The following is a 20,099-nucleotide window of genomic DNA, read 5'->3' as shown; positions in this document are numbered from 1 at the left end:
CAATGGCAACGGCAACAGAAATAGGAAACGAAAACACGCCACATGAAAACCGTGTCATGAACAAATGCAACAACAGAAACCCACAACTAATTGAGACCAAAGAGACGCGCAAGCAACAACAAAAACAACAACGAAAAACAATAACAAAAATTGTACCAAGCGCAGCCGCCAACTTGGCAACAAGAAGTACAATAAAAAAAGTAAGAAAAAACAGCAACCAAACACCGAAAAACTGATGAAAAATTCCCACTTGGGTAAATGAAGTAAAAAGTGAGTAACGATTACAAAATAGCAACAACAACAACAAGAGCTTTAAAGCAAAGCTTAGCGCTTTCATAATATTGGTAGGTTTAATAGCGGTGCTAGTAACTACATCCGAATAGAATGAGTCGTCGTCGTTTGTGCCCACTGTGTGTGCTGTGTACAGTGGCTCAAAAGCTATGCCAAAAAAGTTTCACTTTCGCTTTCAGCGCTGTTTGAATTTCAATGCAGCAGTAATAACAGCAACAAAAAGCAACAACAACAACAACAGCGACGACATCAAAAGGGGGGCACTAAGTCAAGCCAAGCAGAGCCAAAGAGAGCAAGCTTCACAGAGAGCGAAAACTCGACAGCAGCAAGTAGTCACAGTGTGAGTGAGAGGGAGAGTGAACGAGTGAGCGCGCGCATTGAAAGTGAAACTGGCTCCCACTCAGTCACTACCACACACAGTCACACACACACAGACGCACACACAAGTGGCGCATACGTAATAACGCAACGTTCGCTGCTGAGAGCGAGAGTAAAAACGCGGTCAGCGTCGACAGCGCTGCCAACAGCGACAGCGCAGCGCTTTTAGTGTATGGCGGGTATCCTCGCCGTTTGCTTGGGTTTAGTCAATCGAGATACGTGGTTGATGTTGGTCGTGCTTTTCGCATAGCAAATTAATCTACACATATATAAATACAACTACAGCAACAACAACAACAACAGCAACAACAAAAATAAAAATAAAATAAATTTATAATTCTACACAGTGCACATAGTTACATATGGCAAATTAACAACAACAACAACAGCAAAACCGCGATAAAGAAGAAGTAGAAAAGTGTGCTTACCAATAAAATTGCGTATGTCCGCGTGTGTGTTTTGTGTGTGTGTGAGTGTCTATCAAAATTGCGCTCGCTTTTGGCCTAAATAGCGAAAAAATAAAAGATAACAAATGCATTGAAATAACGCAACGAAAACAAAAAAACCAAAAACAACAAATTGCATTCGCTTCTTTGTCCTCCTTCGTCGCCTCCTCCTCAAATTCCTCTTTGCTCTCCCTCTTTTGCACCTATTTGCAGCGCATTCAACGGCATCCAATTTGCACCCACTGCAGGAACAGCCCAAGGATTATGTTCTCTCTGCTTTGGTGTCATTTTGTCCTTTGCCCGCTGCGAGTGTGAGACACAAACAGAAAGAGATAGAGAGTGAGAGCGAGAGTAAGCAATGCAAAGTGCAATAATAAAAATCAAAAAAAATAGTTAAACAACAACAGAAAATCACAACAAATTACAAAAATTCCAAATAGATCAGCGACGCAAGAAAATACTACACAACAAAAAAATACTAAATAAAATACAATAAAACAAACAAAAATTCAAAATCAATTACAATTACAATTGTTGTTTCAACGCACACAATCAATGCGAAAAGTTCGTTCTATATATATAGAATATAAGTTCAAGCCCTACCTCCTAACCAGGCAACAAATACACGCAAAACAAATATAAATATATATATAAATATATCTTTACAAATCGAAATATATAAAATCGTATATATCTTTTCACTCACCTCGTCAAAGTACCTGCAAAAAAAATCAAGAAACACAAAAAAATTAATTCCAACTTGGATTTCGCTGTTAAACGAATTTCTAAACTTAAAACAATTTTCAACAAATAATTAAACTATTGTTACAAGTTTAATCAATAATTCAATACAAAAAAACATATACAAAAAGTGCTGTAAAGTTTATTACAATTTTTTCCGACAAAACGTAATTCAATAACTATATTAAGAGTAAATTTTCTATATAAAATAGTCAAATGCTTGCAAAGCATTTAAAAATACAAATTCTATGAGTAAAACTTGTTCTAAACAATTGCATAAACAATTAAGTTAAATGTTTCATTGTTGCACCGAAAATGTTGCTACCAAAAATCAATCAACAATTAAGTGCAAAAGCTAGACCACCGTATATTAACAACAACAACAATAACGCGCAGCAGAAGTTTAAATAAAAAACAAACAACAACAAAAAAAAAGACAACAAATCCAATACAAAGTATAACATTTATTACAAAATAAAACAAATAAAAGCAATACAAATTATTGCTTAAAAACCGTCCACAAAGAAAAGAAGAAATCTTCGAAAGAGTTTTGAATAGAAAATTCCATGAAATGTTATTAGAAATGGATCAACAACAGGCGACTGTACAGTTTATATCGTCGCTGAATTTGTCGCCGTTTAGCATGCAGCTCGAGCAGCAGCAGCCAGCGAGTCCAGCGCACAGCAACACCAACAACAACAACACCAGCAACACAAGCAACAACAACAGCGGCAGCAACAACAACGATAACGATACAAATGCATTGAGCAACTCTGATAACGATTACAGCGCCTACACGCTGCAATTGAGCAATCATCAACAGCAGCAACAGCAACAGCAACAACATCACACGCATCACCAGCAACAACAACAGCAGCAGCAACAGCAGCAACAACAACATTACCAACAACAGAATATTGCCAACAACAATGCGAATGCAGCGAATCAATTCAATGCCTCCTCCTATTCGTATATATACAATTTCGATTCACAGTACATATTCCCGACAGGCTACCAGGAGACCAACTCCTCGCACTCGCAGCAGAGTGGCAACGGCAATGGCGGTGGCAATGCCACAGCCGGTGGCAACTCGTCGCAGCTGCTGAATGGCGGCAGCACTGGCGGCAACGGTTACATGTTGCTGCCACCAGCTGGTGGCACCTCAGCCACATCGGGTCACATGTCTGGCGGCAATGTTGGCGGTGGCTCTGGCGGTGGCGCCACTGGCACCTCGGCTGGCGGCGGTGGCAACCATCATGGTGGCACTAGCGCCAGTTCGGGCGGCGGGGGGGAGGCCATCGATTTCAAGCATCTGTTCGAGGAGCTGTGTCCCGTGTGCGGCGACAAGGTGAGCGGCTATCATTACGGCCTCCTCACCTGCGAGTCGTGCAAGGGCTTCTTCAAGCGCACCGTGCAGAACAAAAAGGTTTACACTTGCGTCGCGGAGCGATCCTGCCACATCGATAAGACGCAGCGCAAACGCTGTCCATACTGCCGATTCCAAAAGTGCCTCGAAGTGGGCATGAAGCTGGAGGGTAAGTTCAAGAAAACTCAATTTTATAAATTTATATTTTATAATACAGTTTTTTGTTAGCTTATATTAAAGATGATACTCATTTTTATGGGCAATAATATAGTTAATACTACAGAATAGTTAAAGATCTTGAAATATAATTTTTCTTTCTTTACAAAGTTGATATTTTATAATAAAGTTATTTGCTAGCTTTAATTAAAAACCAGCATATGTTATATTAAAGACTTTACTCATCTATATTATTAGAATTTTTATGGGGAATGATATAGTTAATACTGCGGAATAGTTGAAGATGTTGAAATATGATTCTTCTTTCTTTACAAAGTTGATATTTTATAATATAGTTCTTTGGAACTCTTAGATTAAAGATATTACACTTCTATATGATTCGAATTTTTATGGGTGATATTATAAGATATAAAGACAAGGAAATAATTCAGTTAATACTACGAAACAGATCAAGAAATATGATTCTTCTTCTTTTTACCAAATTAATATTTTATAATATAGTTCTTTGCTAGCTTGGATATGAAACCAGGAACTGTTAGATGAAAGATTTTACTCATATATTATATATGATTTGACTTTTTATGAGGAATAATATAGCACATAAGATAATAATTATTGTATATGCTTAGAATTTCCTAAGGAATATAATATAGCTAACTATACGAAATAGTTAAAGATCTGGAAATATGATTCTTATTTCTGTATATAAATTTAGAAGTCTTTCCGTAGTTACAATTTTCATAATAATATGGATAGTATATGAATTGAACACATTTGCTATGAACATACTTTATATAGCTGGCTAGCTCTTTCAAAAGTCCTATATTTGATTTACCTTTCTCCTGATTACATTTTCCCAATAATAACTTTATTCTTTAAATTGATTTCACTTCTATTTCGTTGTAGTCTTATTTTATTCTACTGAAATCTACATATTCTCTCAGCTGTATTTATTTTACGAACTGTTAGCTTGGGAAATGAATATAAAACTGTTCAAAATACATAAGATCTTTTTTATTCTGGAAACTAATTATGCAGTCCTCAAATAAATTATTTTCATCACCTATTTTCATTATGAAGTTTAGGGAAATAATTACATATTTTTTTCATTTAACTTTTCTAGTTGCATCTCGTCAATTCCTAAATATATTGTTAACTCTTAACAAACAGTCTTCGTCTACTTCTCATTCGCTTCCCCTTATTATATTCTACACATTCTCTCTCTCGCTGTCTTCTCGTCTATTCGATAGCTTCTCGAGTTTATAGCACGCATTTTGAATCAACCTTGCTGCACGTACCTGTATTTCCCATTGACCCTCAGATTGTTGACAAACACTGCGTATGAGTGATATGTTGTGACCCTGTCTCGCTACTAAGGCTTTTTAATATGCAGCTTGACAATTGTTTTCGTTATTTCATTGACTCTTTTGGCAATTCCTGCCAATATTTCGATGAATCATTTAATTAGTTGAACGTTTTTCGAGTTGTGAATTTCACTGCCGAGATTCAACTGACATACATTGCGTATGAGTAATATTGTATTTGGAGTTTTGTGATGAAATTTAGCTGCATTTTCGCTAAAGATAATTGTTGGCTTGATATTTTTGTTTGAACTCTTTTAGTATTTCATAGTTATTTTTATTTTCTATTAACCACTTTCCTTGCTTGAGTATTTTACCAGTGAATAATTAATGCAATGCATTTATTCGTTTCCCTCGAGCCATCTTCGTTTGGTTTCCCGCTCTATGTCAATTGGCCTTCCCTTTGGCTGTCAACTTTGATGTGTTGCATTGTTGTTGGCTGCTAAAGTCGTCATCATCTAGTATATATACAGTAGCTATACTAACTATATGTATAGGCAGAATGACAGGCAGCGAACGGAACGCGGAACGGCGCGACCAAAGAAATTAAATCGATATTCTTTATTATTTATAAATGCACAAAAACAACAAGAATGTTTTGTGAGCTGAAAACAGCAAACTCGACCAAAACAACAACAACAACAACAACATCATCAAGTCGAAGAAAAACTCTCTGTTTCGCTCTGGGGAAAATTGTTTTTCTTTCGTAATATGAGAAACTTTGAGTGGGCCCCAAAGCGGCTGCTTATCAAAAAGGGCTCAACAATTAAACGCAAATTATGTAAATATATTCGTAAATAATTAAAAAACAAACAGAAGAAATGCTTCGACAGCTCAATTCTCGCCTCATTTCACGACTCTCGTGACACATAGTCGCAATTATTTATAAATTGGATTAGCGTATACGCGTATTCCAGACCTATCCCAAGTTTCTCCAAAAATAAATACAAATATTTGTAAACTGCTGACTTTGTTATGTGTATGTTATACCTACCCTTTAGTCATCAATCGGGTATAACTGGTTTGCGTTAACTGCTTTAGTATCAGAAAAAAGCTCCAGTTGCGTTTTAATTATATATCAACTGCAAGCAGCGAGAAATTAGAGTGAGAAGGTTAGCAAAGGAAAGTTTGTAGCAAATAAAAACGAAAAGAATTTATTGATTAGCCTCTTCTTTCTTAAACTGTGATTTAGTATTGTAAATATTAGGATTGAAATTACTTTTTTTTATTTTAAAATTATTATTTCAACAGGATTAATCATTTTAGTATTTGGAAATAGATCGAAAAACTGTTTTATTATTACTTTATGGAATCATTCTGAAAATTTTGTAGCAAAATGTCAAAGAAATGTATATAAAAGAATTTAATTTTATTATGATAAATGTTTTCTGAGGATTCCTTTTTATTGTAGCTTGTTAACAAGAGAATGATAACTTGGATATTCACAGTATTATTATTTTACTTAAACATTTCGAAAATGTCAAGGCATAAAACATAATATTATAGGATACAGCCTCTTTCTTCTTTTTTTTAGACAGGGTATTTTGCAGTCAAGTTTTGTTTTCCTTTTTGTTGCATATTTTCTTCATCTTCGCATTTCTTTGTGGAATGAGCCAGAATTGTTGATTTTACGTTCGTTCTCGTTCACATTCTCATTCTTTCTCCCGCTTTGTGTTTATGGAATAAGTAAATGTATTCCATTGTTGTTGTTGTGTTTGCCTTCATCTTGCTTTTTGAAGATATTTCATATTATTGTTGAGAGAATGTGCTTTGCTTATGAACTCTGATTGTTTGTGGCGGCTGCCAAATGAATTATTAAATATAATTAAGTAAAATACTTGCTCAACATAATGAAAACAAATAAATAATAAAAGACTTTAATATACTAGAGCTCTTTTTTATATAAAAGTATGGAATAAAGGCAACTTTTGGTCTTCAACAAAATACTTGTTAAAACTTTTTGTTTGTATTTCAAATTATTTCGCATATTTTTCTTTGCGCTGGCTCTTTTAAGAATCTTCCTCTTCCCTCTCGCTACAAAGCTAAAACAGAGGCCCATAAGCAAAAAAAAAACTTTTGCTTTCGCTGCACGCGCCTACTCACACATGCATACGCATATACACGCATTTATGTGTGTGTAGTACATATGTGTAATATGCATATGTGCTAACTTATGTACATACATTTCATATATACAGAGTGCAGCATGCACCGGTGCTCTCAGTCTCCCTCTCACTCACTCGCTCACTCACCCACAAGCGACCGCTTAGACCGCGCTCTAAAATAAGAAAACAGCACAGCGAAAAAAAACCGTAACAGCGAGGCGACAGCGCTGCAGTCGCCGCAAAAGCAAGCTTCAAAACAACATACAAAAGGGCCGCATGCTGTGCCGAATTCCGACTGAGCTCAGACGTCGCTGCTGCTGCTGCTGTTGCTAGCTGCGCTGCTCGCTGCGTCTCTGCTTTGAGTGTTCACTTTGCTCAAGCTTTTCAAATGGCGCCGCGAGAGTATGAGCGAGTGAGTCCGACTCTGAGCATAAGTCAGTTATATGTGTGTGTGTGTGTTTGTGAGTACGTGCGCTCTTAACATTGTTTGAATTTTGTAATAATTTTTTTTTCTCCTTCTTTTGCTTCTTCTTCTTCAGTGTTTGTTCATATACTGCGCGCAATTTTGTGTTTTTTTTTGTGCTTTATCATTTGCACGCTCACTTGCTCATAGTGTGCGGCCTAAATGGGCCATACGAGGAGGATGGTGAGGGAGGGGGAAGCATTGACAACAAACAGCCGTAAATTATTATGCAAAGTGCTGTTAATATCGAGTGTGGAAAAGTGTGAAAATTATATGCGGGTGAACGGGACTAATGTGCCATGGGGAATACAAGAAAGGCAACAAATAAGAAACACATGAGTAAATGTGTGAATGTGTGCATGTAAGTGGAGTTGGTGAAATCTGAGTGGAGCGCAATGAAAGATTAACGATAACAATCGCATGTGTAATACTTATGTGGGTGAATGCTGCTTGCTGCCTGCTGCCTGCTTACGAGTTGGTAACTGTTGAAAGGAAGTGAATAGCAAATGTTGAGAACAGTATTTTTTTAGCAGTATATTTTGAAAGTAGGGTAATCTATATTTAGGATATTTCAGCATATAAACATTTGCAGTATATATACCACAAAATTATACATTTTGCAGTCTGCTAATCAGTATTTACTTATTTCACAACACGCATTTCATATTTTTGGTTGTTATCCAATACTTGCGCCGTCGTCATTTGCATGCTAAAATCAATTTCAAATGCACATTATTCTGCTTCCGCCACAAGCAGTTCTTTTTCGCATTCAGCATGATCCCCCTGCTCAAAGCCATAGCTAACACATCCATCCCCCCCTCTCCACTTCTCCAAGCTACCACCCACAACACCACAAAACACAGCTAAAAATAAAATAAAGAAACGCAGTCAAAAATTGGTTTTGCTTTTGGTTTGGTTTGATTTGGTTTGTTGGCTTAGCCTTTGCCTTTACTGCTGCCTCTGCTGCGCTCCAACGCAAAGACAGACACACAGAGAGTAGAGAGTCGTCGCTCTCTCAGACTCTCTCGTGCTTATTGAAACACACGCACACAGGCAGATAAGTTTATTTGTAACGAGAGTACATACATATGTGTATGTGTGTATGTAGTTTGTCGTATTGCCATCTCATTTCCGCTTTGGCGCACTTGGCCCATAGTGCCATCTCTTGCGCTCATGACCTAGATTCCGCAGTGTCAGAGTGTGCGTGCACGTGATATATAAATACAGCCGTGTGTTTGTGTGTGTGTATGTCGAATCAATGCAACATGTAGAGAGCGCTGCTTTTGTGGTTGTTGCTGTTGCTGTCGCTGTTTGCTTTTATTTTTAATACTCAGTGAATTATTTCGAACGTTTTGCCAGCGTTGTGTCGCTCGTTCCGTCCTTCCGTTTTTGTTTTTATTGCCGCTGTCGCTGTCGACGTCGTCGTCGCTGCCATGTCAACTCTGTCGTAATCTCTTGACGCTTTCGTCAGCTATGTTGAGCGCCTTCGTTTCGTTTCGCTCTCTGGCAAAGCGCAGCGCTTTTATAATTGCGAACGCCTTTTGGCTGCTTCGAGCAGCTTTGACTTTAACTTCGATGGTTTGCTTTTGGCTGCTTGGTTGCCTTTTTGTCAAATTCAAGCTTTGGAAATCAGCTGCTGAAATCGAATGCGACTGAATGACTCACATATGTTGTTACTGTCTATATCTATCTCTGTCTGTGTATCTCCCTCTCCCTTTCTCACTCTGTTTTGTATTTGAGATTTGGATTTGGATTACGTGCCTTTTTTTACTTCCAACAATGTGCAACGTGGAACAATTGGGATTTGAACAAAATGTTAAATTACGTTAAGCGTATTACAAATGAGATGACAACCATTGTGCGAGTGTGTGTGGGAGCAAAAAGGTGGAGAGAGGGGAGGGAATTGCACACGAAATGTGTTGAAATATTTGTTAGCCATACAAATTGTGCATGTGCTTGAGCAAAGGGAGAAATGAGTCAGCCATGATGCGGGGCACGATGACAGTAGCGGTTGCACAACAACAACAGCACGGACTTAAAGATACCCTGTAATTTTATGATGTTCAAAATTTAGTAAACTTTTAGTTTAATTTTCTTATTGCTTTTTAGAAAATATTTAATTTAATTTACTTCAAAATCTGAATAGAGTATTATATGAAAAAGTCCGGGAGACATTTATATTTTGCTACACACGGACTAAATATGTGAAGAACAGTATGGATAACAACATTAAAGAATGCATACATAAGGCTAAATCAAAGTTCAGGACTTCTTACAGAACTATAGTTTGTTTTAACCAAATATTAAAAAAAAGAAATTTAAATAAAAATCTTTTTATAATCTTTACTCAACAGATTTTTATCGTTTAAATTTACAAAATTTATCTAGTTTTTACAAGTTCATAATTCATGAAAATTTCTCTCTGGATTTCTATTCAAATTATGAATAGTTTAAGCTGCTCTTAAAGATATTTAAACCTTAAATATGAACTGGGCCGCTTGCTCTTTAAAAAAGCCAAAGTAAATAATTACGTATACGCTTGTTACATGCGCCACATGACGTATACGCAATATGTAGCTACTTAAAATCAATCATACGACCAGTGGTGCCTAAGAGTTAAATGGGTTTCTTTTTTTCAGCACTGTGTGCAGCATTGTCAAGTATCAGTTATAGCTTGGCTTACAATTCGGCATTGCCCTAGAGCTCTCAAGTAATCAATTGATTGTCGCATTACATCAGTCTAATGAGCGCTGCCCTTTTTTTTCTACTTCTTCTTCTACTACTACGAAATGTGCCCTGCCCACTCACGATTTTGGGGTCTTTTAATTAGCCATACATGGCTGTATCAGTGGTGTGGCTAAGAAGCGAAGGAAAACGAAATAAAAGTATAAAATTACTCATACGCACCATTGACCTAAATTTAGTTCTTCCTTTTTTGGGGTGGGGTGAGAAGCAGCTTAAAAATAATAACAGTAGACGAACTGACACTGGGCGTTTATTGATTTCCCGGCAGTAAAACACAAATGGTAAATGGAATGGAAAATGGGAAAACTCAACAACTGTGTGTGCCGTAGATTTAGCTGTTTGCTTGTTTGTTTGTTTGTATACAAATTGAAGCACTTTACATGTGAATATTTGTTTAAAAACGAAAGTGTAAATAAAATAGTATCTTGAGCAGTGAGAAAATTATGTAAGTAAATACAATATATGGGATAAAATAATAACGCTCACCTTAAGCTGGGGTCCATGCGGCATTAGCCAGCGATTTATGCGCTAATAAAATGCCTATAAATATTATAAAAATAATAGCCCAACATAAACACACACACACACACACACAGATACATAGATACAAGAGCTGCCCGCATAAACTCAACATAAATTGACTTGGTGCGGCCGGAAAAACGTTTGGATGGCAAACAAACAAACCAACATACACCCGAAGAGAGTAAGAGTCAGAGTGAGAGTGAGAGTGAGAGTTTTTTTCTTTCCTATTATTTACAGCGAATGAGAGCAGCTCTCACTTGAAGCGACGGCAACAACAACGCGCATGTTGTCCCAGTTTTCACAAACTGTCCTTGACCTACTCCACTCAACAAAGTTGTCTAATGCGCGCGGCAGAGTCGTGTCCATGTGTCTCTTTGTGCCTGTGTGTGTGAGAGTAAAAGAGTTGACGAGCGAACGAAGCGAAATGTCGTAATAGAAAGCTTTTCGAGTTGCCATGCCAGCAGCGAACGCATAATGAGCGAAAGAGCAAGCTCTCGCTGCGCTCTTTCTCTCTTCACGTGGCGACGTTGACGTTGGCATCGCAGCGACGTCGCGGCGTTTGAGAGCGCGCGCGTCAATTTGCCTAGCATACAAACACACACACAGACACACTATGTAAGTTGTATTTACATACAGACGCGTTGATTATTTGTAAACAATACGCTTGACCTAAATTACAGTTACTTGTTTCGTACAGAAACAAAAACGACTTTGCAATTTTTCGTGTGCATTTCAAATGCATATTTTATGTGCCAGCAGCGTTCGTGTGCGTTTTGTATGTATGTATATATGTTGGTTTGTGTGTGGGTGTGCTTGTTTCGGCACAACAGCGCCACCTGCCGGCCCAAGCGGCGCATAGAACAACGTCGCCTTATGCACCCAATGCACGTCTATTGCGTCTTCTAATCAACTACGCGACGCTGCTGCGAATTCTGCTTGCCTCCCTCTCTGCCTGCTGCCTGCAGTTGATGCCGGCGTCTATGTATTTATGTCGGCCTCTCTTGCTTTGATTGTGTGTGTGTGTGCGTCTCAGTGTGTGTGTGCTTGTTTCTGTGGCGCGCTTTTGGTTTAACTCATAGCACAGCACCCGCAATGCAGGCAAACCTCTTCTGCCATCCAACCCACCTCCCAATACACCCACCGACTCACCATGCTGTCATTCGCACATTTTCTGCTCTGGCCATAAGAATCGCATTTTTATTGCGTTTCAGTTTGTTAGAGCGCGCACACACACACACACACACACACAATCGCAGAGACACACTTACATGCTTACTGTTGGTGTCTATGTCTGAATGTGTGTAACAATTTTGTTTTGTATTTTGTGCAATTCTTTTTTCTCTGCTTTTGTTTTTGCCACGCTGCGCTCTCATTGTTGTTGCTGTTGCTGTTGCTGCTGGATGGGCGTGTTTTGGGGCTTGGGGTTGCTGCTAACAGGATGACGTTGTCTCAGCTTAGATATTCCGCAAAGATATAGAAATAGAACCCAGGCTATTGTTCTCGCATCATTTATGCTGCCGCATACACGTGTTCTCTCAATATGCGGCCAATTTTTTTGTTACCCATATCATTTATTTCCTGCTGTTTAAGCTTTAAAGTAGATAGGGGCTTAAATTGAACATTTCTTTTAAATAAAATAAACATATTAAAACTTATTAACAGCTTAGCTAAACAATGAATTGCAGATGGCTAAAAATACTAATTATGAAAAATATACTTTAGTAAAATTTACAACATTTACTTTTTTTTAGTATGTAATGGAATTTTGTAATATTCAAATGAGTGAAAATATAAATTAAAGTAGAAAGGTCTTTAAATTCAACTAAAAAATACTATTGTAAATAAAAAATACTAAACCTATTGAGAGGTTAATAAAAATACTATTGGATATAAAAAATACTAAACCTATTGAGAAACTACTATTGGATATACAAAAAATACTAAACCTATTGATATGTTAGCTATGAAAAAATACCCTTAGTTTAGTAAATTCTACAAAATTTACATTTTTCTGTGATTAATATTCAAATGAGTGAATATTTATATTACTAACCATTGCAATCTATAAATATTTTAATCATTATTTATTTTCAAACAATAATCCAAATTGATATTAAAATAGTAATAAGCTTTCAACGTCATTAAAATCGACAGTTTAGAGACAGTATTATAATTTTAACTATTCCAGAAAATATCATATTAATTTAAATCCAAATCGATACGTTTAAGTTGCGTATATTCCATTTAATAGAGCTTATCTTCATCAAATAAAGTACTCTATATACTTTAGTATTTAAACCGTGGGATTTTTTTGTTGTAAGTCACACTCAACAAAGCCAGTCAAATAAAGGGTTCCTGGGAAAGACCCATAAATCGTATAACTGAAATCGATTTGAATAGTTTTTGTATTGACTGCGCTTATCTAATCTATTTCCAGAGTTGAATGCAAATTTAGTGCAGAAAAATATTGAATCAAGTTAAATTCAGTTCTCTGATTACAATTACAGCAGTATAAATCATGATAGTAACAATAATTATTTATATTATTTGAAAGAAACTTGTTGTACAGTAATTTAAAGAACGTTAAAATCATTATATATAGTAAATGGAAGTTCTCATTGCGTTTTATCAAGTTTTTGGGTTATGTAAAAAGAAAACAAAATTAATTTAGACAAACAATTTGTTTACGTTAGTTATTTATTTCCAATAAGTGCAGAATAGAATCAATGAATTCTTTATTAATAGCATATTAACGTATGATGATTAGAAAAATTAAGCCAAGACAGTGAGAAACCAAAAATAGTTGAAAGAAAACTTTGCATTTTATCTTAGTACCTTCCGATAGGTATCGACGACGCTTGTAATTAGATTTGTTACGGAATTCCCCAAAATCTCTACAACATAAATCGACAATTGCGCATTGCAGTATTGAATTCCAACTTTTTTGGCACTTGGCGAACAAGTTTGATATATTTCTTCCGTTGATTAGCCATTTAAATTGCTGTCTTTTTTATTTATTTATATATTTTTTCTTTTCTTTTTTTTACACTTTTTTGTAATGTGGTTTTCTGAAGGGAATTTTTTAGTGCAAGTAATATAAATTTACGTTGTTTCTGAATGCTGATGCCAGGTTGCTAACTCGAGTGTGTTATCTTTAAAATATGAATCAAGGCTTAATGATATTCTTGGAGATTCATTTTCAAAATCCTGTAGTTAATATTTATATGCAATTTTATACATCATTAAGTTGCCGAATTGGTTTAGATTATTGTATGAATAAATCTTTAAAATCTTATTATCTTGAATAAAACTAAACTTGTGTTAATTTTGATTATTTTTGAATCTCCTATCTTGCAGCTGTTCGAGCGGATCGCATGCGTGGGGGTCGAAACAAGTTTGGGCCGATGTACAAGCGGGATCGGGCGCGGAAGCTGCAGGTGATGAGGCAGCGTCAGTTGGCGCTTCAAGCACTGCGCAGTTCAATTGGGTCGGACATCAAGCCGACGCCGCTCTCGCCGGGCTATCAGCAAGCATATCCAAATATGAATATTAAGCAAGAAATACAAATACCTCAGGTGAGTTCCACTTGCATGCTAAAAGGGGGAAATCCTGCTATATAGTTTATACTCCTTTTTTTTAGGTATCCTCACTCACACAGTCGCCGGACTCATCGCCCAGTCCCATTGCCATTGCCTTGGGGCAGGTGAATGCGAGCGGGGGCGGCGGTGTGATAGCCACGCCCATGAATGCCGGCAATGTGAGTGGCGGCGGCAATGGCAGCTCCTCCTTGGGCGGTGGCAACAACAACAGCAACAACAACAACAATGGCAACAACAACAGCAGCAGCAGCACAGGCAGCAACAGCAGCCTCGGCGGCGGAGGTGGCAACAACGCTGGCGGTGGCAGCGGCGGCGGTGGCGGTGGTGGCAACAACAACAGCACCGATGGCCTGCAACGCAACGGAAACGGCGGCAATGGCAACAGCAACAGCAGCTGCCACGAAACCGGCAATGGATCTCTGCAGAACACAGCCGAATCGAAATTGTGGTATTTACAAAGAACCCAAAAAAACAAATCAAAAACCAAAAACCACCCGAACAACCTCAACGAACAATCCGAGTGAACCAATCCAAATTTCAGTTACCCCAACAAACCAAAACCAAAAAAACATTTCTTATTTGCCCAACAAGTGTCTTTCGATGTGCAGCAAAGTGTATATGTTCATAGTCTGTTGAAAAAAAGGCTGATATAGATGATATATCAGCGAACGATAAGTCTGAAGTAGATGGGATCATATAAAGTGAAGATGAGGCTATAAAATAATGTTTATTGGAGATTGTGATCGAAACTTAAAGCCGTTTATAATGCATAAATTTGTGATATACTTTTGAATGATTGACAAAGCTTAAATAAAAGTAATGTCTACGAAACGAAGAGTTAATCAATGAGGAATCTTAAAACAATGAATATAAAATGCTCGAATTCATTAAGAATATTAAAAATGTTTCTAATCCAGATATTTTTATTGTTTTTGCTCGCTTAACATTGCTTAAATAAAATTAAAATCATTTAAATGAAGAGAAAATACACAAATGTATCAGGGAATCGAATCCAACAATATTAAACATATATATTTTTTCCTATTATTAATCAATGACAGATTTTCAGTAGATATGTGAAGTTTTTTTGATTATTTATTTTTGTTATTTAATATTTTATGTGAAATATGTTAATATGTATATGATTTAATAATATCTCGAAAATATTTTATAAGTTTCTAAACATTGCCTTGTTTTTAAAGTAGGTAGGATAGCTTTGAAAAAACTAAATTCTGAAAGTAAACAAAAAAAAACTTTAAATCATTTAAAACAATAATTTAAAATTGAAATCAGAAAACTTTAAATAATTAAAGCAATCACAAATAATTTAAAAATATAATCGGAATAATTAAGTTGATCAATACTAGTATCGACATTGCAATTGCGATAACGATAACTAGAAGAACTGAATATGCCACGGTGAACTTTGCTACATTGGAGAATGATGCACCAACCAAACTGACAACTACAACAACAGTAACACAATGCAACTTTTTTACTATTCTCTCTTTCTTTCTTTCTATACTTTTTCAAACATAAAGCTTCGATTCTGGCACACATCCATCAAGCACAGCCGACGCGCTCATTGAGCCACTGAGGTGAGTTTTGATCTATCGATAAAAAAAAGAGCGAACACTTTAACGATAACGATTATTTCGGTATTGCAGGGTATCGCCAATGATACGTGAATTTGTGCAATCGATCGACGATCGGGAATGGCAGACGCAACTGTTTGCGCTGCTGCAGAAGCAGACGTACAATCAAGTAACCGTGGATCTCTTTGAGTTGATGTGCAAAGTGCTCGATCAGAATCTGTTCTCGCAAGTCGATTGGGCAAGAAACACCGTCTTCTTTAAGGATCTGAAGGTATGGCAAAAAAAACTACATCAACATCTACAACAGAAATACAAAAAAAAACAGCAATCGCCACAAGACCATAAAATGTACCACAACCAGTTTTCAAGCTAGGGGCCAAGTCTGCGACGTGTTATGTAAAACCTAAATCCAAAAAAGAAAAAACAAAAAAAACTATTTTCAACAACTAAACGCAGCGACAGCGCTGCCGACTGCGACTGCGATGACGGCTACTTAAATCTGCATTGAATTTCGATTTCATTTGGCGTCTGACCTACTTAGCAAGCAAAGCTGAACCAGTCAGACCAAGCAGCGACGCAACGCAACGACGATGACAACGACTGCGCTGCCGACGGTGACGCAACTGAGCGCAACAAACGATTGAGAGCCAAAGAGCGAGAGTGAGCTTAAAACTGAGCAGAGAGAGAGAGCGTAAAGTGTGAGCGAATGTTGAAATCAAGCTAGGCTTTACCACACTTGTTACACACACAGCAAATAAAAAGAGATAAAAGAAACAACAACAACAACAACAGCTCAAATCTTCATCACATCAAATTCATATTTGTAAGCTGACAAATGACAATGAGAAAAAGCGCTTATTAATTGTACATCAATTTGAGTTTAAAAGCATAAATGCCTAAATATTTTACTACAAATTTAACAATATATTTACATGTAGTTGAATAACAACTAAGAGTTGAACATTTTTTCTCAGTGTATACTTTGCAAATGGCAACATCCCAATGGTGAAACACTTTGCTAATCGCTGCCTCCCTCCCTCTCCAACTCTTTACAGGTGGACGATCAGATGAAGCTGCTGCAGCATTCATGGTCCGATATGCTTGTGCTGGACCATCTGCATCATCGCATACACAACGGTTTGCCCGATGAGACGCAACTGAACAATGGTCAGGTGTTCGATTTGATGAGTCTCGGCCTGTTGGGTGTGCCCCAGTTGGGTGATTATTTCAACGAGATACAGAATAAGCTGCAGGACCTTAAGTTCGATATGGGCGATTATGTGTGCATGAAATTCCTAATACTGTTAAATCCAGGTGAGTATCGCATCTGACAGCTTGCCACAAAATGATGCACTCAAATGGTGTCTTTTTTGTATCCGTTTTGCAGATGTACGCGGCATTGTCAACAAGAAGACCGTTACGGAGGGGCACGAGAGTGTGCAGGCAGCGCTGCTGGATTACACGCTTACGTGTTATCCCTCAGTCAATGTGAGTAAAGAAGGATATGATGCGAGAAAAGAGTAATAAAATGAACCCGGTATAGACAGATCTTAAGTTGGTACTTGTAACATATGTAGTTCCTTTTACTTCAAATCATTTTTCTTAAGGTTTTTTTGATTTATTGGAAATTTGAAGAAAATAAATTTCATATTTTTAAATATCTCTAAAGTCAAATAAATATTGTTTTGTATGGCTAGTTTGGCAACATTCTACAAGTATTGAAAAAATTTCCTAATTATCAGATATTTTATAAGAAAAAGTTTGTACGACAACCGTTACTAAAGATTCAGTTTAAGTCAAATATTTTTTGAGCAGTAAAGTCAAATAAATATTGTTTACTATGGCTAGTTTGACAATATCCCAGAAGTATTTAAACATTTTTTTAATTATTAGAAAATTCATAAGTAAAAGTTTGTAAAGCGACAATCGTGACAAAAGATTTAGTTTAAATCAAATATTCTTTGAGCAGTAAAGAGGTTACTGATAAATTAAGAAATAAGTTCACTATAAGAAATATTTAAAAAATACGTTTCCGAAACAGAATTGCATTTAAAGCAAACTTGTTCTAATTAAAATTATATTTTGGATAACAATAGAGCAGTTTTCTCAGTAGTATACATATTTGTAAGAAGTGACACATACATTTTTCTAATATTATCTTTTTCCGATTACATTACAGGACAAATTCAGGAGGCTATTGAACATACTACCAGAGATCCACGCCATGGCCTCACGTGGCGAGGAGTATCTGTACACCAAGCACTGTGCGGGCAGTGCGCCAACGCAGACGCTGCTAATGGAGATGCTGCACGCCAAGCGGAAGGTGTAAGCGTTTGGATACCATACGTGAACCGAAGGAAATACTTAAACAATTTATGGAACGAGTGTAAATAACAAACAAACAAAAAAACAATAGCAAAGAGCAAACAGTTAAAATGAATGAAAAACCAACAACATTATTTGCTATGCGAAGAATATGAATTATGCAATGAAAATGCATATAAGGCAGAAAGATCATCACTACCACCAACAAAACCAACCAACTACAAAACCACACACACACACGCAACACACACCAATACCTACAATTACACCTACAACCACATTTGTTGATTCAATGTTAATTATTATTATGTTAATGAACTAGCTTTAGCTTATGTTTAACTAATTGAATAATTTGTCTTAAATTAATTCGTGTTAATTTTTAGTCGTGTCCCCCGATAAAGCAATTCAAAAAACAACAAAAAAAAAAAAAAAAAAAAAAGAAACAACAACTAAACTACCCAACAAAATTGTGGAAAGTGCAAGAATAACTTTCTTTAGAAAATAACAAAAAAAAAGAGCATAACAAATTTTATTTTTATATAAATCTACTATACACACTTATATGTATATATATATATAAATGGTATATATGTATATATATATATCTATTTTTACGTGAAGAAATTGGCGTAATTTTAAGCGACCTCTCTCCCCTTCCCTTCAAAGCAAACACATACTCTCACTCCCCCTCCTTTTATAAACAATTCAATTCTAAGAAAATTTTCAATTTTTGGTTTTCTCTGTCATTTTATTCGCGCCAAGTGTCTTGCATAGTATTTGCGTCTACTCTAAAAGAAAATAACTAAAACAAAGTATAAATATATAAAAAAAAAAACGAAAACAAAGCAAATTTTAGGTGTTCATTATGAATAATTAAAAAACACACACACAGAATCACGCAGATAAGTGTGTTATTAAAAATATTGTATGTAAATGAATTATGATTAATGTTCTGTTTAAGTATAAAGTTTATAAAACAATGCAAACAACTACCTACAACTACAAACAAAGTAAAAACAACAACAACAACAATTAAGAAAAAGAAAACAAAAGAAATTCTCTTAAAAAATGTTTAAATATTATAAATAATTATAGTCTAGTTATACATATATACACATTATCTATATGTATGTATATTTAATTAACTTTAGCTGCAACAAGTTTAAAATGTTTGTAATTTTATTGTTTAAATGTTAAATCGTAAAGCTGCTTAATTGTAAAAAAAAACAACAAAACAAAATAAGAGAAAGAACCATTCATAAATACATATAAATATATATTTTATTTTTTATGTGCAACATAACAATTTTCAAAAGTTCAAATCGAAATTCTCTTCGGCTTGTCGAATAGTTAAATATACTTGCAGTTGATATTCTTGTTACATTTTTTAATTACGAAATTTTATTTTATTACGAATAATATATTTTTTAACAAAGTTTTGTGATCCGCTAATGTTCTGATCTTTAAGATCTCCGTTTTATTTTTTTTTGTTCTACCCCAAAAGCACCTAAAAGGTTGCTTGCCTTAAAATGAAATATTAAAAACATAATTTCAAAAAACATGTGATTCGATTATCTTTGAGATGCATTTTATTTCAGATCTTTAAGATCGCAATTTTAATTTCAATGTTCTGCAAGTTTATTTCGAATGTTTAAAGCAAATGTTTATTAATTATAATACAAATAAATTGAAATAGAATTCAAGGAATAATTAAACATAAACTGGATGCACAGCCAAAAAATGGAGGGAAGAGCGCTCGGGGGAGTTACAACAAATTGTACAAATCAAAGATAAGATTTTAATTTTATAATTCGGCATTAATTGCATTGCTTGTTGGTTTTTGGTTCGAATATATATTTTTTTGTATACATACGTATATTGTTTTTAATGTACATAATAATTAGTTTAAACGAAGCAAAATTCTCTTTTAATTACATGTTTTATATATTTTATTTCGCCTTCCATTTTTGGCTCTGCATTGCGCT

The 20,099-nt window shown here is 35.8% G+C and overlaps 1 protein-coding gene across 2 annotated transcripts in view; it reads left to right on the top strand.

The window, feature by feature from the left end:
• LOC132793561 (nuclear hormone receptor FTZ-F1) overlaps nt 1–18,955 on the top strand; it is a 57,153-nt gene extending 38,198 nt beyond the window's left edge. Inside the window, exons 3-10 of one of the 2 annotated variants that reach the window (XM_060803535.1) lie at nt 2,867–3,391; nt 13,953–14,170; nt 14,236–14,642; nt 15,736–15,792; nt 15,862–16,060; nt 16,845–17,103; nt 17,177–17,277; nt 17,969–18,955. In XM_060803535.1, the coding sequence (XP_060659518.1) occupies nt 2,867–3,391; nt 13,953–14,170; nt 14,236–14,642; nt 15,736–15,792; nt 15,862–16,060; nt 16,845–17,103; nt 17,177–17,277; nt 17,969–18,118 (1,916 nt within the window). In that variant the 3' untranslated portion in view covers nt 18,119–18,955. Of the gene's footprint in view, nt 1–2,866; nt 3,392–13,952; nt 14,171–14,235; nt 14,643–15,735; nt 15,793–15,861; nt 16,061–16,114; nt 16,608–16,844; nt 17,104–17,176; nt 17,278–17,968 lie in introns of those variants that run through there. The other variant, XM_060803536.1, reaches the window with a different exon arrangement.
• Nucleotides 18,956–20,099: the final 1,144 nt, after the last annotated feature.

This window comes from Drosophila nasuta, chromosome 3 (genome assembly GCF_023558535.2).
Source record: "Drosophila nasuta strain 15112-1781.00 chromosome 3, ASM2355853v1, whole genome shotgun sequence".
NCBI classification, from domain to species: domain Eukaryota; kingdom Metazoa; phylum Arthropoda; class Insecta; order Diptera; family Drosophilidae; genus Drosophila; species Drosophila nasuta.
The sequence above is the reverse complement of the archived record's forward strand: the minus strand, read 5'-3'. Positions and strand labels throughout refer to the sequence as shown.